This window comes from Hypomesus nipponensis, chromosome 11, assembly GCF_054491055.1.
Source record: "Hypomesus nipponensis isolate SF chromosome 11, ASM5449105v1, whole genome shotgun sequence".
Classification (NCBI taxonomy): domain Eukaryota; kingdom Metazoa; phylum Chordata; class Actinopteri; order Osmeriformes; family Osmeridae; genus Hypomesus; species Hypomesus nipponensis.
The window spans coordinates 9,633,859-9,655,277 of record NC_140371.1 but is presented as its reverse complement, the minus strand read 5'-3'; the positions used below and the strand labels follow the sequence as shown (position 1 = coordinate 9,655,277).

The following is a 21,419-nucleotide window of genomic DNA, read 5'->3' as shown; positions in this document are numbered from 1 at the left end:
TATTCGTAATCTATATTGCCATTATGAACACACAAACAGCATGTTGTGTCTTCTGAACCGTTATGTAGGCTACGATGTTTTGTTATCAGCACCTAGGACAGCGCTCCAGACAGTCGCGTTAATGAACGTATTCCAAAGCATGCAAAATATGTTGTGTTTGAATAAATAAAAAAAGTTACTCTTCAAAAAAGTGTTAATGGCTGTGTAGATTCTAAATAATGAGCATTGTAGTAATAAAACATTCAATTAACCACGACCAGTGTAATGCATTGGTGCACAAAAACAAACACCTAATTTGTCACTGAGTAACTAAACTGATACAATAGGCTATACTATACTGTTCACATGATTTAACTATGACTGGTCGAACAATGAAAACTATGCATGCAAACTATTCAAGAAAGTTGATAACATTACCCGTATCCATGTTGCGCTGAATGACCTCACATGAGACCGACAGGAGATATGCTTCCACCGCCCCTCCTCCCTATCCGTGATTGGATACCTTTGGCTTGCTTAGACGCATTAGTGCCATTTCATTTGTTGGGAAGGATGACAATAATTATCTTTGAAGGCGTAAACATATTACACAAGCACAGGTGCTGCTGAACCAGTGTGCATTACTTAATTAATGACTCCGTGGCCTAGTGTTGTCTCTGCCCTGAGTGTTTTTTCTGAAGATAATTTGAAGATAATAACAAGCTTGTTTATTTTCTTTAGAATTAGTTCATGTGACTGCACATCCCAAATAATTATCTGTATTGGATTACATATGTGGACTATTTAAGAATATTTACGTAGTGATTGAAAAACAGGCCCATGTGGACCACGATTAGGCTTCTGAAAATATCCGTTCAATATGGCATTCTATCAGACTTCTCTTCTGACAAGTAATATACTTTTGTCTCCTTGGTCTAATGCTGCCATCTCCTGACAGGCTAGATACATTACATAAAGCATGCTAGATTGTATTTATTCAGGCAAGGATTTTATTCATCTTTGGACAGATCTTCATACTAAGAGGCCCCAGGGCAGATGTGTCTTTGTCTTTGTCGTCCAATTCACGGCAATGTCTCTACAAAGTCCGGATGCTAGTGAATCTGGTGAATATGGGATGAAAGTATTTCCTCGTAGCTAAATCAGATAGAAAAGTATAATTTCTGTAGGCATAGTAGGTTACATGCTAGCCTGTATGTGGCGGCATCTGTGGTGCGATGAGGTTGACTGTGCAAGTGAAGCAATGTGATCCCTAGCCCACCAATGGCCCTAATACAACCATTGGTATGAGTTTAGGCAAAGCTGGGGGGTCCTGGTATGAGTTTAGGTGGAGTCAGGGGTCCTTAGTATGAGTTTAGGCAGAGTGGGGCCCCTTAGTATATTTACATTACATTTATTCATTTAGCAGACGCTTTTATCCAAAGCGACTTCCAAGAGAGAGCTTTACAAAGTGCATAGGTCACTTATAATAGTCAGGGTTCCTTAGTATGAGTTAAGGCGGAGTGGGGCCCCTTAGTATGAGTTTAGGCAGAGCTGGGGAGACCTGGTATGAGTTTAGGTGGAGCTGGGGAGACCTGGTATGAGTTTAGGTGGAGCTGGGGAGACCTGGTATGAGTTTAGGTGGAGCTGGGGAGACCTGGTATGACTTTAGGGGGAGCTGGGGAGACCTGGTATGACTTTAGGTGGAGCTGGGGGGACCTGGTATGAGTTTAGGTGGAGCTGGGGAGACCTGGTGAGTTTAGATGGAGTCTGGGGCCCTGGTAAGGGTAGAGGTGTTGAAAGTGCAGATATGGATCATTTGATGGGTTAAAAGGCCCATATCCAAGCACTATTGGCCTGTCAATCTACATTTTGGATTCATAGTAAGTTGTCTGAGGGGCCTCAGACCATTGGGTCATCGGGGCTTGGAGCCCGGGGCCCCTAATGGTCAGAGGCCCCTTGGCTGAGGCCCCATTTGCCCGGTCCATAATCCATCTTTAAAATATAAGGTAGCCTAGACTAGGCCTACAGCAAAAAATCAACAATCAGAAGTGCATATGTAACAGTATTTAGATTGCAGAGTCAAGGAAAGATATAGTCCATTGCCTATTAACAGGCACGTTTTTAAGTCACTATAGGCCAACATCTTAACAACAATACTAACTGAAGTAGGGTGCAAAATCTCAACTACAATAGCCTACAGTCTAACATAAACAACGACGCTAGAGCGAAATTAAAAAAACATGTACATAGATTTTAATTTACAGACTATTCTAACAAAGAAAATAAGAAAATCTACTCATTTAAAATCCATAAATTAGCCTTTTTCTGTTATCGGTTATTTAGCTTAACGTTTTAAATGTTGTTTTTATTAAGAATACATTTTGCATTGTGTAACCAAATAATGCATGGCCTGTAAAAAGTACTGTCTTTTGTTCATACCTAGCCTAACAATAATCCCGTTTTACAGTTTGTATGTATTTATTTCATGAATTTAGTTCGGCCTTGATGAGCTATTGACCAATCCCCTTCTATTTATCCCTCAGTCACGCCCCGCGATTGTAGCCAACGCCTTTTTCACTATGGAACAAATGACAACCGTGGATATTTGGACACCGCCCTTTTTGCTTTTTCACTGGTGTTTCAAGTTAGTTAGACTGGGAAACTGAAACTGTGTACCCTACAGCAGCTATTGCTAGCTAGCGGTACGGTGTTATTGGGAGTAGGTCATAGTCACTAGGGTTTTTAGTGTGCCCAGCTGGTGGTCGTTGAACCTACAGTAGGTACTTTAATTTTATGGATGTATGCGTTTGTGTATGTTAAAAACTACTGTACAGTAGCTCAGGCTCAGCAGACAAAAAAGCATTCCGTGTCATCTTTTTGCCTTGCGTTAGGGTAGCTAGCATGCTATCTAGAAAACACTGCCAGGTTAGCTGAAGGTAACAGTAGTAGTTCAAGGTAAGAAAACAGGGCTACAATACTAGGGTTAGTCTTCTAGCTATCTGGCAGTGATCACTGGCTTGCCAGAAGTATAGTATTTTAGAAACGAGATAGGAGTTGCTTTAGCCTTACAGTATCTGGTTGCTAAAATTGATTCTCAATCTTTTAGTAAGAAAAGTATAGCCAACTACTACTAGTACTAGCCTACTGTTAGTCCCAGCACTGGAGCAATACTGGAGCTACTTATTTATCTATTATTTGGTACATATTTTACCCCACGCTTCAGTCACAGTAGTTGACTAGTGCTCCCTGTACGGTTGGCCGGTTTGGTTAGCTATACAGAAGCATAGGAATTCCTTTACCACTGCCAGGCTGGATTCTGGCGTGTCGGGTCAAGACACTTTAATTCTGTCACGACTGCTCTAGTCACGTATAGTATGAAGAGAACCAAGACTTACTGCTTACAGCTGTGCTTTGGGATTGAGAACGTTTGGAGTCATGTTTAGAAGCACAGTAAAAAAGGAGACTATCTTAATTTTAATAAATAAGACACTGTCTAGTCTTCATTTGAAAAATGTCTGTTGTCCAGTACCATCCCTGATAACTGTCCTGTATTCTGGGTTGAGAAGGATTGGGAAAATACTCCCCCCAATAAAAAGTGCGTTGGCTGCTGAACTATAAATGGATCAGAGGTAGGGGCTTACCATGCTGTCAGGGCTTAGCAGAAGACGAATTATCTTTTTATTTAATCAGGTCCTTTTTCTATCCATCTGATAATTGTTTCAATGACACAATTACAGGTTTGACCATTTTGCTAATGTGAGATGTCAAGCTATTTAATAATTGACTTTATGTGAAACTAGAGATCATATTAGAGGTATGTCTCCTAAATATTGACCTATTTCTACATCTCTTTATTTAGATCATATATTTAAAAGTATACATTAAAATGAATATTCATGAATGCGTTTCTGGTCCACCAAGGAAACTGAGGATGTCTGGTGAACTGCCCCTCGACATTAACATCAAGGAGCCCAGATGGGACCAGAGCACGTTTATGGGTCGTGCCCAGCACTTCTTCATGGTCACAGACCCCAGGACCGTGCTGCTGTCCTCTGAGACCCTGGAGGAGGCCAGAGTCACTGTGGAGAACTACAGGTACTACAGTTGTCATGTCAGGTCAAGTTCCAAAAGAGGGATTGTTTTTCATTAATGGAGTCACCGATTCAATAATCAATGGATTTCATGTCGATGCATTCTGCTATGGTCGCTGAGTCAATCTTAAGCAAGGTTTTCTCCCAATGTCCTTTTGATATGCCCTTACGGCAATACAGACAGAAGCCAAGGCTATTCAATGCAGTCTAATTAGGGCTTACATCTGTCATCTCGCCAGCTTCCAATGTCTTACCATATGTTTTTAAATAAAGACGTAATGAAGCAATCCAGTCAGTCTGTCTACTCTTCACTTAAAGCTAAAACTAAAAGTGGATGGATGGATGTGTGTGTGTGTGTGTGTGTGTGTGTGTGTGTGTCTGTGTCTGTGTCTGTGTCTGTGTCTGTGTTTCCAGGGCCGGGGTGGCAAAGCCTGGTCTTACAGAGGACGAGCTGTGGAGAGCCAAATACGTCTACGACTCTGCTTTCCACCCTGACACGGGGGAAAAGATGTTTGTGATTGGTCGCATGTCCGCTCAGGTGCCTGTGAACATGTCCATCACCGGGTGTATGCTCACCTTTTACAGGTAGGAGTTTCAGGAAGATTTTTTTGGTGACGGGGGTTAATTCTCAGACAAAGTTCCATGTCTACACCTGATGCGCCTTAAAACAGAAAGTAGCACACTCACTGGCAATTGTGGCCGAATTGTCAGTTAATCCCGCAGAGGATGTAAATCCCCACGGGCATAAATCTGCCTGTTCTATATTTCACTTGCATAATCTTTTTAATCTAATACAGTGATGTGCAATCACGCTTGTGTGTGTATATGTCAGTGGGTCACTAATGGAAATACTTTCCAAGTTTGAATTGGGTAGGCATGTTTGAATAGGCGCCTAAATTGTATGCTGTGAGAATTTGAGTACGTAGATGACTTGGGTGGTGAACTGTACATGTGCTGAGTGTGCATGTCTCCCATAAAGGCTCTGCATTCCCAATAGAGGACAAAAGCAGAGTGGCATGCAGTTGCTATTGTAGGGTAGTGGGAAGGAGACTGAGGTCATTCACACTGGAGACCAAATGCAGGCAATGCGTTGACTGTAAGGATATTCTGAAATGCAAAGTACATACTGTAGACCGGTCCTTCACCCTAATCTCTCATTCTCTAATCTTTTTTTTTAAATCCTCCCCTTCATTCCTTTCTCTTCGCCCTCCTCCTCCTCCTCTCCCCCTGTAGGACCACTCCAGCAGTGGTGTTCTGGCAGTGGGTGAACCAGTCCTTCAATGCAGTGGTCAACTACACCAACCGCAGCGGAGACGCCCCCCTGACCGTGAAGTATGGAGGAGCTGCCCCCCCCCCTCCCCACATACCTAACAACAACAGCAACAGCAAGTCCATCAACAACAGCAGCACTAGATCAGTACCACAGTAGTCACCTGGCTGGATAGTCCCAGTCCAGTCCCCTCACAGCGGTATAATGTTTAACTGTTTAGCGTGTATTAGCTCGGCATGCTCCATAGCCCCATGATGACATGCTCAACACCCATGTCTGCACACCCGAGGCATGGCGTTTAGTTTAAGCCTACATTTGGGTCTTGTCCAGGACACAGGCCAATGGTAGGCAGCCTTCTATAAACTAAGGAGCATGTTGAGGCGGGATCCTGTTTTCTCCAGAACTTCATTATCAATCATGCAACATCATCTTTTTGCCTGACTGTGGTCATGGCTCGGGGAGCTATGTTGCTGATGACTTTGCATAATTGTAGCATGGGTTGTAACAATCTGCTTTGCGTGTGTGAAAGTATTATTTAAAACGTGACGGACCGTTTTTTTCCCCTCGGGACTGTGTTTGGTCTGTAATATCACTGGCAGCTTTTTGAATGATGCCCAATTGCTTAATCGGTCAAGTTGTAGTTTTTGAGACCATGTGTGTGCTCTCCCTCAGTCAGCTGGGTGCAGCATACATCAGTGCCACTACAGGAGCGGTTGTCACAGCCCTGGGGCTGAAGACTCTAGCCAAGGTACTGCTACTACATGAGCACAGTGGTCCTGCAGGCCTTACCCACCATGGACAAACAAAGACGTTAATTCCAATTGCATCCCTTACACATTAGCTTTGCATTTTTTGAGCCTTGCTTTTGTCCAACACTCCAATTTAAAACAGCTGTAGTCTTTGTCGGCATATCATGAATCATTTGCATGTTGAATTTTGAGTCGATGATAACCCCTGATTTACATAGCTCTCAAGATGACTTCAGGTAACTTCTCTATTGGTTTGAGCTGAGTCGTGTTATTCATGACACCTGTATATATTCTATCTCCGCCCCCCCCCCCCACCAGCGTCTCCCCGCCATCATGAGCCGGTTCGTTCCCTTCGCCGCCGTGGCCGCCGCCAACTGCATCAACATCCCTTTCATGAGGCAGAGGTGAGCGGCGCTCCAGAACCAGGGTCACACACTCCGTCCACTCATTCACCGCCTCCGTCATCCATTTGTCTCTGTCTTCTATCTCAGGGAGCTGAAATACGGGATCCCAGTGACAGACGAGAATGGTAACCGGTTAGGAGAGTCCCCCGGCGCCGCCAAACAGGCCATCGTACAGGTGGTGGTGTCTCGTATCGGCATGGCAGTGCCAGCTATGGGTGAGGAGGGCCAGGGGCCCAACACTATGTAACACTACAACCACTGGATGAATTGGCTCACCGAAACATTTCAAACCTCTGGATGTATGATGGGAGTTGTGTGTTTATAAGTTATATTTCGTAGTGAAAGGTTTCTTTGAGCCCCTTAAAGATGGTCGATCTCCTTCTTTTCTTCAACAGCCATTCCGCCAGTCATCATGAACGTGCTGGAACAAAGGGCTTTTCTGAAGGTAACCAGAACATACTTATGTGTGTGTGTATGTGTGCACCTGTGTGCATGTGCGTTATTATGGAAAGGGATTGCTGGTGAAGTGATGTAAGGGAGACACCAGGTGAAATGTAAACATTGATGTACCACAATACCTTTTGTTTGTGTGTAGAACTGTTTGCAGCTTTAAAAAAAACAAAAACTAAAAACATATGTACACCACAAATGACTAGTCTGAACAGAGTATTTTCCTAATCTGTCCCAGCGATTCCCAGTCCTGAACGCTCCAGTCCAGGTGGGATTGGTGGGTCTGTGGTAAGTACAACTGCCCCACATCAACACTAGCGATCCAGTACCACCAATAACATGCTCAGAACCACTACCTCTATTGAAGTCTATCTCATCTATATTTCTTAATTTTCTCTTCATCCCAGCCTGGTGTTTGCCACTCCCCTGTGCTGCGCCCTGTTTCCTCAGAAGAGGTGAGTGCACCCAATGTATCTGTAGCAGCCAGGCCTGTGGTCATATGGAACCCCTGTGCCTCAACTCTGCACCTCTGACCCCCCCCCCCCCTGCTCTCTCCACCCTTCTTTTCCCCTCATCGATTCCCTCTTTCTCCTTTCCTGTTTTTTTCTTGCAGTTCCATGAGCGTTGGAAGCCTAGAAGCAGATCTACAGGAAAAGATACGACAAATCAGTCCTCACACTACCACTGTGTACTTCAACAAAGGCCTGTAGGACCAGATAACAGAAACATCCATACCCACACGCACATGCCAGCACCTCTGCTGGTTGACCCCCTGCTACTACAGATCATTGAGCACAGCTGAAAGGGAAAAGAAATGTTAAGAAAGACCTGTCTTGTGTAAAATATTGAAATGTTTTTCCTCATCGAATGGGTTCAGACTCAGATGAAAGTGTTACTAAGAATTTGTTGTTTTTGGACTGTGACGGGCCTGGTCCCTCACATGGACCTTGTGGAAAGTAATTATTTTCAGCAAGGAATTCATCATACAAAACCTCACCAGTTTTCCTATTTTAAGAGTTGCAAGCACCCTTGGAGAAAACCACAACAATATTGAATCAAGTTTTCTTAGCTCATGCTGTTATTGCTTGCTTTTGTCATTTCAGGCATTATAATCTGAGCTCTGTATGAGAACGCTCCCTAAATAGGGTTTAAATAATTCACCTATAGATAGATATCTAGTCCAAATCAACTATGTGCACAATTGTTCAGGAAAAAAAAAGTTATAAGCACACCAACAGACCTTGTGTTCAGCCCTCGTGTTTGAAATCCTGTTTAGCTGCCTATTGTCTACTGCCCATTAAAGTGTACTTATCCAACACCCTGATACTGTGGAACCAAGTACCACGGTGTATATTTAATGTGGCAAATAACCATAGGGATTGGCAATGGCACTGAATAGTGTTTTATGTGGCACTAGCAGTAAGAACGCCCATATTAAAACAATGTTTTGGCCGTAGGGATGATTGCACAAAGGCCTTTTTTGATTGAGATATGAAGTAGGTTTGCATTTCTGTAACTTCAGCAAAGTTATGCGTTTTTTAGTTGTGTCATGTAGTACTCTTGTCATTGACGAGGAATGTACTTTATTGTATTGGTGTTGGAAAAAGATGTTATTGTCACCCTATATTATATAATGACCCCTGGTTAGTGGACAGCACTCCCCCCCCACCCCTTTAGGTTGTTTTACTAACCTGATTGTAAGGTTAGAATTAAAACCGGCTGCTGCATTTTAATAGAGATGCGTGATACCAGTTTATGCAATAGCGAGAGTACACATATATATATATTGTATGATGTCCGTACTGAATTGTGTGCATTGCACTTGTATGTGTACCAAATGACAAAGGATACAGACCTATTTTTTATGTATTCGAACAGACTGAACCTAGAAGTATATAGCTTAGAGCATCTTTGATCAAAATAAGTTCATGTTGTTTTTCTTTTTTGACAGTAGCAGTTAAAGTACTTATACGATAGGGTGATTGTTGAGTGCGGCCATGTAGTGAATACATATCTCATACAGTTTAACCAAGGAATATAAACTAGGGTATATGTTTTTGTGGGATAGATAAAATATAGCAGACCATATATTCTTATGATTTGTTGTCACTATAGACTGTGGAAGTTGAACTTCAGTGTGCTTCTATATTTGTCCACTAGATGGTGATGGTTATGCTCCCTGAACCCCCGTCAGTGTGCGTGTTAGCAAAACTCATAATCTAACACAGTGTTGCATGTTTACCAAATTACGCTTTGTAGTTTGTCAATTGAGCTTTATGGAAGTAAGACATATTTGATTGTGAACTTAGCAGGGACTGTTCTGAAAGTTCATTTGCAATGCAATAGTAATTAATGAATCACCTCATCCATACATATGCCAACAGTTCTCAGTGCTAATGTCAATAATCTGTACTGTAGATTATTAGGTGCACTGCAGGGCAGTGTCTTGGTCATTGCTCTATATTATTCATCACTCTTTGGTGTTGGTTTCTTATTGAGTGGTTTTGGGGGTCCCTTGTATCTTGAGTGAAATTGCACTATATTTTAGTCATGCAGTGCTGCTGCTGTGTTGCAGCCAATAGTTTAATGGAATTACTACCGCTTTTCAAGTATGTACTGGCAAAATGTCTTAATGTATTGTTTGTGTTTTGTGTTTGATATTAACCCACATCACTGCTTATTGGTTTTTAGGAACAGCTTTTATCTTGAATTATTAACATGTTGAAGGGGCTGAATGGTCAAGAACAAAACCAGATACTTTTTAGACAACTTGCAGTTAAACATGGATGTTAAACCAGAATGTTAAATTGATCCATTTGATGCAGGACAATGTGCTGTGGGTTAACTGTCAAAGCAATGGGTCTATCCAAAGAAAGCAACAGGTCTGAATTGTTGATGAAGGATAAGCACCACTTTTAATGTCTTTGTTTCAACATTCTCTATTAAACCTCTCCCTGGGTTTAGTCACAAAAAAACATATCTAGGTTTACTTATTCCTGTCATAAAATATGGTCTTTTGACAAGCATGAATGAAGACACTTATATTGCTACACTCCATGAATGGTATTTCATGTGAATGTGTTTATGTAGCTTAGTTTTATCCATGTAGTTTCAGTATTGCTGCTTGATGTTTTCCTCCATTTTGTATTGTGTTGGAACATGTTACACCTGTCCGGACCTATGTGAGATGTACATACTCAGAGCAAATGAATAAAGTATTGAAATGTTCTACTTAGTTGTATCACTGATTAAATATGTTATGCTATTTAAAACTCCCAGTTCAACCACTTTAGAATTGGTTGGATTGCATGTACATGACCGTTCATGTTTCACATTTGTTCCAAGGCCGGTAAAAGGTTTTAAGGATTATGACGAAAAACGAAAAGCAGCAAACCACTTCAATGGACTACTGACTCATTTGCTTCTGGTGTAATATACAATCCTTCTACTTGTAAAACCAACAACTTCCCTTCTCAGTTCCATCTAAACTGTCATACCAGTCTTGATGCAGAAAACGACACAATACAGACAGGTCATCTACATTTATTGAGGTTGACATTCGCACACCTTAACACATGAAATACTTGCATCAGATACACAAAGCATTAGCCAATCTGGTGGTGGCAGCAGAGCCCATGTGTGTTGGTGTATCAAACCTGTTAACCTCATTTGAGTTTCAAAACAGGTTGTCATAAACACACACACAGACTACACATACAACCAGGCAGGTTGGAGACATACAGTGGGAAACTGAACAGAACAGAAACAAACAGCAAATCAGTGTGCAACACAAAAAAAACAACACATGGTCATGTACCATACAGATGTTTGGATCAGTAAGCACTAAATTAAATATCATGTTAAATTAAATAGAGCCTTCCCCAAAGTGTAACATACCTGAATTAAATGGACGCTGCCTATAGAACCCTGCGTACTGCAACCAACCCACTGTTGGTCTGAAAACAAACCCTTGTCCTGAGATGGATGAGCCATGCTGATGTGTTGGCTCAACCTAATTTACCTCAGACAGTTCTCCTTTGTCCCCAAACAACACTAGAAGATGGGCTTGGGGGTGATTTCAGACCAACCAATGAGCATTGTAGTTTACCTGAGTATTCTAGAACAATCACATTATTACTGAGGAAAATAAATTGAATCTGTTCTGTAAGGAGACTTGGCTGAGAACCTTACATATTACCATAGCAGTTTCAGGTGAAGTATTTGATTTAAGAATTGTCCTTCTGCAATCACAATAGAGTATATTTCACTTCAACTCCAACTGAACAGTGTGAAATTGTGAGAAACATTAACACTATCAGGACTCTGTCAATACATGAGCAAACTGCAAATGGTGTGGCAGAGATTTGATCCATGGCTTTCATGGCTATGTATGTTGGTGAACACTAAGCTGAATTATGTCAGTTTTTAAACATACAAAACAAATCTATTTCTCTGGCACTATTTTCTTGACAGCTTCTAAAACCTCTGTGTTGTCCACTTTGTTTCCAAACTCTTTCTCTCGGTGCTCCATAAGGATTCCCTGAAAAAACAAAATACATTAAAGATGCAATAGGTAACATTACAAAATCAAATCCTATTTGAAAAAACAGCACCCCCAATTCTTGTCTGAGAGTTTGACTGACAATGGTTTTATAAAATAAGCCAAGGAGGAACTGGATTGCTGGAATTGAAAATGTGTCTGGAAAGTTGTGGGCCGGTCCAAGATTAGAAAATTGACATTTCACTGGCACTGAGCCGTCTGTGTTGCAAAACAACTCTCAGTGTCTCAGTAGCGTACAAAACACTTTTCTTTTTCCTGAAAAATGTATCTATTGTACCTTTAACTATACAATAACTATAAATAACATTAATTAAATACAGGTTATACAAGCTTATATGATGTCCACCATGCTTTGACCTGTACCTGGTTTCCTGCTCCAATGACAAACACGCCTCCCAAGATGAAGCCCTCTCCATTCATGTTACCCTGGTAACCAGAGCGCCAAGCCCGCATGAAGTTCTGCCACACGCCAAGACGAATGAAGCCCAGCCCGCCCATCTTCCTCTGGAGGGGGCCATAGAAGTGTTGCTACAAAAACAGACAAGAAACCATAACACACTTAGTCAGGATACAGAGCCATGGCTTTAAAACAGGTAGAGACACAAGGAGAGACTGTCCTTGAGGTGGAAATTCCCTGTGTCGCTGGGCGTCTCACCTTCTCGTCAATGTAGATGTCCCCTGCAAAGTGCGGCCTGAAGTCCTGGATCTCTGTGCCAATATTCTCCTTCACCACGGCAACTAGAGGGACCCCAAGCTCCTCCAACTGGGGCTTCAGAGAGGACAGCTCAGAGGCCTCCTACAGAAGACACCCACCCACACATCAACATTCAGTAACTCATTCAGACCTTGCTACGTACTCAGATGCCAGAATATTATAGGAAAAACATTTGAGGAAAAGGGACATCACCTCTCTGCACAAAAATCATCCCGGTCGCCGTACGGCCATAATCACCGCCCCGTTCTTCGCCCACAAACTACTGGCTCTGATGGTCGTCTCATCTGCAGTCCAAAGAGAACAACCATGACCACTTACACAATGTAAGTGTAAGCAAGTTACGTATGGTGTTCCCTTTGGCACTTTTGGATAGAGAGGGTCTGGGCTACTTCATGAGAATAGGGTTTACTTTGAATAACATGACGCCTTGTGTTACCTCCTGGTATGAAATGTGCTATATAAATAAAGTTTCATTTGATTTGACAGGGCCAAACACTAGTATAGTTGTTCCATAATGTCAACCAACACATGATGACAGAGGGACCATAACAGGACCAGGATTGAACCAGTGCCTCTTGTTCATGGTAACAGTACATTAAAAAAAGAATGTGGAATGTCAGAACTAAGACACAAAACTCAAGTCTACATTCACACCTCTACTTTAAGCAATGAACATTAGCATTGTAGGATTAGTATCGAGTACTGCATTAACTTCTGTAGGATTCAAATTTCAAAGACACGCAGCATGAATGTGCATGTACTGTATGTCTGTGTCAGTATTGTTGTTTTTGTCTCTCGTCTGTTTCTCTCAATCAACATTCAGGTGTCCGTCTGATTTGTTAATCATCTTTGTTCCATGTCGCTGCCGCAACTGCTGCCAACTTATCATGTCAGTGTCTGTCTTCCATTTAAACCCCAACCGTTTTTTTGTTCAGAGTTGACTTTGTACTGTGTATTTTGGACTAACACAGAAACAACCCACGTGAACCACACAACACAAACACAGAATTCGCTAGTTGACGAACAGAAGAAAGGTGAGGTTTGAATGGAAGATGGATGAAAAGCTGATTGGTTGGGAGCAGTTGAGCTGGTGACAGAGATTGGAGTTGATAGCCAATAAAAGTTCTGGGTTGAAGTTAATTGTTGTTGATTTCCATTGTCTATTGGAATCAGGTCAAAAGTCACGAGTCATGAAGAGTTGGAATGGACACCACTCTCACCATCTATAGTTGACACGAGGTCCGCATTCTCCAGGTGTTCCAGCGATGCCTGAGCAACTTTGGGCAGACACAAGTCAGTGTTGGCCAATAAGATCCCAGCTATAGCTGCACCCACCGCCCCCAGACCTAGAGACCACATCCCCATTCCCAACAGCTCCCCCTCCAGCGCGGAGGAATACACTGCAACACACAAGAGAAAAAGAGAAACATAAATGACAAAGTTTCATATCAATTTGAATTATTGTATGGGTTTTAAATACATCCTCATTAAATTGCATAGTCTGTCACATAAAGATGGATACACTGTGGTAGAAAAGGGGTTGTTCCAATTTGACCAAAAAACATTCCTCTCAAGATTTAATCCTGGCGTAATCATGAAATCCAATCCTTGGCCTAGTAAATTGGGACAATCTGAATGTTATGATATGACTATCTGACAACAGACTCAACAACAGCATACCTTTTTGCTTTGATAAGGGAATGGCAGAAGCACAGCACATTAGTAGGCCAGTAATACAAGTTACACCCACAAGAGTCACATGAACAATTCAGGGAAGGATTCTATGACTGGAGCAAAGACTATGACATAGGCTATGTCTTGCCTGATATGGGCTTGTTTGAGTCAGGACTGGCTGTGCTGCTGTGTAAGGGAGCAGTCTGTGTTCTCAGAGGAGGGGATCTGGCTGTGGGGGCAGGCTGGCTGTTCAAGGCTATGCCCCTGAGCATCAAGGCAGGACAGCACGGAGTTAGCTTCCACCTGGCCAGCAGGGCCGTGGTTGGACACCTGGACAGAGCCCGACCCAGAGACATGGTGGGAGTCTGCCTAACAGTGCTTTCTTTGACTCAGTTTACAACACACCCTGAGAGATTTATCTGGAAAAACAACAAGAAACAAAATTGGAACAATCTCTGAAACATTAACTTTAAAGCATGCCACTGTACATCCAAACTTGTGTTTATAGCTTGCTCTTTGAGGTTTAACAAAGCCGTTATAGGCATATCATGGCAAGCCATTTAATCAGTAGCGGCAATAACAATATCAACAAATGTTTTTTGAGAATTCCAAGCCAAAAGCATAAAGGGGTTAGATGGCTGAGTAGTTAGGGAGTCGGGGTATTAATCAGGTGGCTGGTTTGGTTCCTGGCCGTGCAAAATGACGTTGTGTCCTTGGGCAAGGCACTTCACCCTACTTGCCTCGGGGAGACTGTCCCTGTACTTACTGTAAGTCGCTCTGGATAAGAGCGTCTGCTAAATGACTAAATGTAAATAATGTTGTTTTGACTAGTTGTAATTTTTATTAAAGATTCATTTAAAAAAGTGTCCACAATATAAAACTCTATCTCTGCTTTGTCACAGTAAACGGAAAACAGGGACCAAGACCACAATAAAAAAAAATACCGCTACAACTGTATTCAATGGAAAAGCTAGGGAAGCATTCTCTTCATGAATCGCGATTTTGTACCACTAACATCTGGGTTACAGTATGCTACAATCTAGACAACTGAGTCAGACACACGCATTTTATAAAACTTTTGTTACGTCTACTGAGTGACTAACGTGAATGGAAATACAGTGACTGTCCAATGCAGTTTCACCAATATCTATCAAAATAAACTTTTACACACTTGATGCAAAAAAATCCAAAACGCTGGCTAGATGTAGCATGGTCTTGTCTACAAAAGGTAGAGTACGTTTTCACTAGTACCCTGGACTATAAGTAGCCATAGCTACTGTGGTGAACCTGGCTTGTTTTGCAGTGGCTAACACAGTCGGAGTGTTGCGATGGGCTCAAATAAACACTCATTTACTCAAGACATCAATTATACACATCTGTTTGACATTTCAAGTCAATTGGACCTTTGGTTCAAGAGAAGAAGAATTTTGGTTTCCCCAAATTGTCACTGTACAGGAAAATCCATCATGGCATAATGGATTTTCAAAAGAATTGGAGAAATGGTCAACGTTTAAATGAAAGTAATGAATAAATACAAATATATATATATTATTACGGTTGCTAAGCTGTTGTGTTCTTTTGTGTTGTCATTACGCTTATGTTTGGATAGGTATGTTAGTGCCTGTGTGCGCTTGCATGCCAAATTTGTATACGTAAACCACCTCCGTGGATGCAGGGGTCGAGAGTCACTGGCACCATTATTTTAGGGGTCGTGGGCTGAAATGTTTGGGAGCCCCTGCCCTAAGGACTAATGTGGGACATTCTTGGTGTTAGGGTTACACGTGGCATGTTGTATCAATGTGCCAAATTTCAAAACTTTATATCCACAAGTTCATGAGATAGTATTATTGTTATTCTACCTAGCAAAAACCTGACGGAGGAATCCTAAATATCCACAAGAGGTTTCTTGAAGAGAACCCTACTCTGATGATCTCTCAATCACAGTTATTTAAACACAGGCCCTTTTAAATTGTCAGCCCCCGAGTTGAAAACAGGAAGACTTGTATGCAAGAAACATGAGAAGTTCCATGGAAAGTTATACCAGCTGGGCATCACAAAGGTCAGCTTGATCAGCTGATATCAAACTTATGTCCCTGAACTGTGCATATGATGAGTAGGGGTATGTGCCCCAGTAGAGCTTCATGTCTAGCAACGTGCCTGAACCATTCTCATTGATTAAAAGTAAAACAAAAAATTAGAGTGGGATTTATTACTGAAGTATGGTCTCTCTACCGTAATGTATATTTTCCCTACCAAAACGCATTGATCTTTGCCAAATATTCAAGTTACACTTTAACCTTACAGAAAAAGTTGAAAATGTGTTATAAATATGTAGCATTCTCTTCTTACTGATGTTATTGTTTTATAATTTAATCTCATTTGAACAAAACAAATGTGACAATTATATTAATAAAAAATTTACTTTAATTAAAAATATAATTTAGGATGAAAACCCATTATTTGTATTATGCAATTGTGCATGCCACTAAAATAATTGGAATATATGTTAGTTAATATATGTTAGTTATGATTTCTCAACTTTTCTATTTGTTATGGTAATGCAAAGATATAGGATAGCGTGTCAAAATGTATGACATAAGTCCCTGTAAAATGACAATAAAATATGTGTTCTGAGTTTATCACACCACAGAATGTTTTTTTCCTAACCACCCAGCCAAATTTGAATGATAAAAAAATTACACCAACTAAAATAATTTATCAAAAAATCTGGAAAACATTTGCAGTTCTCTCAGATCTCAAACGCTGGAGGTGTGTCCGCTGAGGTCCTCTGTGCTGAGGTTGCTGAAACCACGCCCACTCATGGGAAAACTCCTCCTCTCTCAACTGTCAAATACTGCTTCAACAAAAGGGTTAGACTCCACAACAAAAACACTACAAATCTACAACAAAAATCGATGCTCCTAGCAGGATTGGCTTTACACAGCCATACAAGTTTGAGTTGAACTGACCGGCTACCCTGGAATCAAAATCCTGAACACAAATTTAGAAAAAATTACTTTACAACTCCACAATACTACATGCTACACTACTGTGTTTAAGCAAAATATTTAGAATATTTTTTACGTGTTTAGACAAAACTTGAAATTCACTTTACAGGAACTTAAAATTGTTCTAAATTAATTAATTTAACATCAATAGTAATTTTGGATGATATTGGATGTCAAGAAAAAACAAAAAATTGTCTCTGTGTATTTTTTTCTAACAGTAACACTGTTTCAAGTGCAACCACTACCAGCTACGCCACCGAAAAGCTAGCGATTCGCAGGTGCAGGTGGTCTACATACTTGATGAGTGGGTTGATGAATTAACATTGGCTACACATGTTCAGATTGTTTAACAGATATCTGATATTAGCATCTTAACTAGTCAAAATGACATTTTGGCATGTCGAAATGTATTTTCCACTAGTGAAAACTAAATATTTAGTCAGCCCTACTGATTAAAAGTTTAAACATCTTGCCATTGTAGGCCTGCATTGAATTCAAGGAGTAACAGTAGTAATTCTCCAAAAAACACTGGGTCACTGCATAAAAGGTCAAGCAGATTTTCAGATAAAATGTAGGCCAACTGAATTAATTTAAAAAGGTCATCACAGTGTTAGCTCCACAGTACAGAACATAACAGTTTCCTGGCGGAACAACAACATATTGCTGGATCCACTCAATTAAGAACATATTTTTCAGAACCAAAACACATTGAAAGAAACAGAGATTGGTTTGAGAGACAAGTTAACTGATTCAAAAAGGTAATACTTACTCCAAAACCACAACAAACTTAATTTAGCCTAGAAAGTTATTTGTGGTTTAGCTGGTTTAGTACTATATCATCCACGCTGCATACGGTATCTTACTCTGAGACTTACCTTGGTTTACTGTAGGCTATATCTATGGACTTTAAACAAGTGCAAGTATGAACAAGGTCCAGACAGTAGGCTAGATTGCCATCAATTTCACAACTGAATTCATTGAAAGCCAAAGACAGCATTTTGAAACTGGTCTATGCATGGATTATTAATACTATTGCTACCCATAACAAGACAACAACAGAAATACCAAACTATAAATACAGGAATCTGTGTGTGTCTGTGGCTCGATCATCTCGCCAACCGGGCACTGCATGAAGTTGAAATGCTGCACTCCAATGACTTGCAGTAAAACAAGTTATTTTGGACGGACAAATTGGTAAATGGAGCTAATAATGACGATTCTCTTTGTTAACCTTTTAAAAATGCAGGACAGGGGTGGTAGACTAAGATTAGCACTCGAATAACTTGCTAGCTGTCTACTGTAGGCTGAAATAATTGTATTTAAACTCGGGAAAGGTTACCGATATGAAAGTTGTCTCTACCATTCCTAGAGACGGCCTTTCGAGTGAACAACGAGGTTATTCAGCAAACTGTTACACTGAGAACGCACGTCTAGCAAAACACGTCATAGGTTAACATACACAACACGATTAGTTGGCTATAGGTTATGTGCGGGATTTAAAGCAATACAATTAGGTTAAACATGTTGCCAATTGTGTCTAAGCGAGTGCTAAAAAACGAATTCATAAACACTAGCCTACAATAAGTTGGCAATTTAACTGTACAACATAACGCCATATCAGAGTTTACAAACGGAGGTGTTAAGAAACATTAATCTACGAGTCACGCAACAAGAACTAGTACGAAGGCAAACGTACTATCACCTAATTCTAGTGGAGTAGCTACATCTTATATCTTGCATTGACCTAAAGACCACAAGGCAGGTTGTTACTGTAGTGACTCATTAACTGGTGTCGCAGACTGCCAGAGCTTGCAAATCATTTATGGCTAGCTAGTAGGTATGCTATGTGGCAAAGCACCTGTCAACTGACTGCATTGCATTAGTGGCAAGTTTACTCGATGCCCGCTTGGCTTTTAGGCGAAGTACATCGAAAGCTACACAGTAGAGCTAGCTGCCTACGCGGTAATTGTTGATCTTTCTGCCATTGCAGTCATCTTTTAAACCGGGAATTGAAAAATATATATTATATATTTGTCTTACCTGTCAATGATATGTACCAAATGCATTACATATGTAAACGATATAAAATACTCACAAAGTATCTAGAGAACCAGACGGACCGTAATCTAATGTGGGTTAGCGCATGCGTACCATTTCATTTTGCAACTATAGCTTTGTCGTCACAGGAAAACTAATCGACCTAGATAAAAATCCTTTGGCACAAACAAATGACAAGTAAAATCAGTATGTCCAAGTGACCATCAGAATTTCTATTTGCTATCTTTCAAATCTTGACATAAAGGCAATTGTTTTTGCAAATAGTTGTAGCCTTAGCCTAGACACTTTATGGACAAAATGTACAAAACAATTTAACCCTGGTTACACTCAGGGGTGACACTGTAGGTGATGCAGGCAATACATCTAACAGTAAATAAAATGTGAATGGTTCCAGTAAAGATCCAGCAAATTGTACAGATACCTTTTGTATAAATATGCGGAGAAGTGTACCAAACACAGTGAGATAAACCTAGTACTAAATAATTAAACAGTGCTAAAGCAAACTATGCAGTATAATTACAGATAGGGAATGAGAATGTGCAGAATTGAGATGATTGTGTGTTGTATGGGCAGAAATGTGTCTATAGAAAGTTAATTTGAATAACTGATACTTGAATTTGAGTTGCTCAACTTGAATAATTGAATTTTAAAAACTAAATTTGAAATACATAATTTGAATTTGTATGCTCGATTTGACCAATTTCATTGAATAATCTGAATAGCACAGGCCTAATTTGAAACAGAATGTATTAGTTTGGAACTGAAATCCAATAAACTTGAAATTACATGTGGTATTATGAAATTGAATTAATTTGATGTGAAACTGTATTTGATCCTCACTGACATAAAAAAAAAAGTAATTCGTCAAGTTGAGCAATTCAAATTCAAATATGATCACTTTTCATCACTTTCTAGTGACACAAATTTCTGCCCATACTTGAAACCCTTTAAACTCCTACCAGTCAAATAATATTAGAAACTATAGCTAAGTGAATGTAATGTGACTGAGCATACTTCAGGCAGCATGGGCGGCGCTAGGGAGGGGCTAGCAGGTGCTTCAGCACCCCCAAGAAAGACCAAAGAAAAAAAAGACCCTGTCAGGCAGTGCCATGAAACAAGCCTCACATTGACCTGTCAGAACTGAACTGACGGTCTGGAGCAGCAAGCTCAATGGGCTGCACACTAGGGATTTGTCACCAATGAGGGCCACGCTTCACTGCCTTCATGTCAGCCTGAATTTAACCTCTGTCTTCTCCAGTCTCCTTCATCTTTTCAAACTTCCTTCCTTCAGCCTCAACTCTGTAAAGTTCCTTTTTACACTCCTTCTAAAAATCTGTCCCTGTTTTAATACATCATAGATTGTTGTTGATACTGTCAGGGTTGTAGGTTTGTTATCAAATGTGGGTGGGACAGCTTCTTTTAAACACTGAGGATGTGGCCGTAAAATATATGATTTTCTTAATAAAAAGTGAGGGGGATTAGCTGTTTTCAAAAAGTGGGTGTGACATGTCCACAGATGTTTAATGAAACCTAAGCCCCTGGATACTGTATATTATAATCCTATCCAACAGTATTCATCCAAATAATGCCTGACTTCAATTCTTGCATTTGGGTTTTGTCTGCTTTCCCACAGGTGAACCAGACAACACTGCTCCCTAGAGGAAGCTTGTGGTTATTGCAGTTGTTAAGTTTGTAGCACCATAGAAGTGCAAAATAATTGCTATAAACAATCATTATACAATAATAATAATAATAATAATAAGATATTGACAGAATGAATACAGCACAATTTACAAATTAGAAAGAGTTATGGTGCCCACTAAATTAAAGAAATTAATCTGTGCCATAAGTACAGATAACAAGGCAAATCATGAAATTACATCATACAAGTTCCTGTCAACTACATTTTAGATGACCGATCGGTTTTGCGTAAACTAGAGATAACCACAGGTCAGACTAGACCTAACTGGTATAAGAGCAGAAAAAATAAACAAACTGTCCTAATGTTGTGTGCTGTCTCAGCTACAGTCAATATCACTTTGTTTCAACACGTGGAATATTGTCCTTCTGGACTCAGGAGCACTGTGGACCTCATCTATGTTTACCTGTTGATGAGGATTTTAGCATGTCCTAACTAACTCACTGACTTTCCTCAGAGAAGATAATAGTGAAGTAAAAAATGTTACACCTACGCTATGCCAGTGCAAGATGATGTATTCATAAATCTAGAGCAGAGTGCAGTCACTCCAAAACAATACAATCTCCGATTGCAAACACCTTTCGTAAATGCCATCATCTATCTGTGCAAGTCTTTATTCATCACACAGAATAGGTTAAGTACACATAATATCAGGGTCATGGAGAGTGAAATGTTTGCTCCAATATCAATCAGCACTTCCATTACTGGCAAATATGGCATGAGAGAAGTCAATGGGGGAGCTTTATCACCCTACTTATTTA

At 40.5% G+C, this 21,419-nt stretch overlaps 2 protein-coding genes across 7 annotated transcripts; one reads left to right on the top strand and one right to left on the bottom strand.

Annotated features, from left to right (window-relative positions):
- Positions 1-2,553: 2,553 nt before the first annotated feature.
- Positions 2,554-10,171, top strand: sfxn3 (sideroflexin 3). 2 transcript variants are annotated; one of them, XM_084710153.1, is made up of 11 exons: positions 2,554-2,755; positions 3,901-4,074; positions 4,485-4,655; positions 5,304-5,402; positions 6,013-6,088; positions 6,408-6,493; positions 6,581-6,708; positions 6,889-6,938; positions 7,182-7,231; positions 7,351-7,398; positions 7,557-10,171. In XM_084710153.1, the coding sequence occupies exons 2-11, from the start codon at positions 3,911-3,913 to the stop codon at positions 7,651-7,653; spliced, it is 969 nt and encodes a 322-aa protein (XP_084566279.1). In that variant the 5' UTR covers positions 2,554-2,755; positions 3,901-3,910; the 3' UTR covers positions 7,654-10,171. The 2 variants fall into 2 exon arrangements, with proteins under 2 accessions (XP_084566279.1, XP_084566280.1); XM_084710154.1 differs by having other exon boundaries at positions 2,554-2,759.
- Positions 10,172-10,470: 299 nt separating this feature from the next.
- Positions 10,471-19,077, bottom strand: selenou1a (selenoprotein U 1a). Of its 5 annotated transcripts, none has more exons than XM_084710048.1 (7): positions 18,997-19,077; positions 14,042-14,312; positions 13,440-13,619; positions 12,412-12,503; positions 12,160-12,300; positions 11,868-12,032; positions 10,471-11,483 (listed from the first exon to the last, which is right to left on the bottom strand). In XM_084710048.1, exons 2-7 carry the CDS (start codon positions 14,247-14,249, stop codon positions 11,388-11,390), a joined length of 882 nt encoding a protein of 293 aa, XP_084566174.1. In that variant the 5' UTR covers positions 14,250-14,312; positions 18,997-19,077; the 3' UTR covers positions 10,471-11,387. The 5 variants fall into 5 exon arrangements, with proteins under 5 accessions (XP_084566174.1, XP_084566176.1, XP_084566179.1 ...); XM_084710050.1 differs by having other exon boundaries at positions 18,942-19,009; XM_084710053.1 differs by lacking the exon at positions 14,042-14,312 and having other exon boundaries at positions 18,997-19,074.
- Between the last annotated feature and the right edge of the window lie 2,342 nt (positions 19,078-21,419).

Excerpts from the sequence above, each read along its gene's own strand:
- sfxn3 (XM_084710153.1), top strand. The coding sequence starts at position 3,911 with ATGTCTGGTGAACTGCCCCTCGACATTAACATCAAGGAGCCCAGATGG. Across the intron at positions 5,403-6,012 it reads GACGCCCCCCTGACCGTGAA|TCAGCTGGGTGCAGCATACA; the intron begins GTATGGAGGAGC and ends GCTCTCCCTCAG. Across the intron at positions 7,399-7,556 it reads GCCCTGTTTCCTCAGAAGAG|TTCCATGAGCGTTGGAAGCC; the intron begins GTGAGTGCACCC and ends TTTTTCTTGCAG.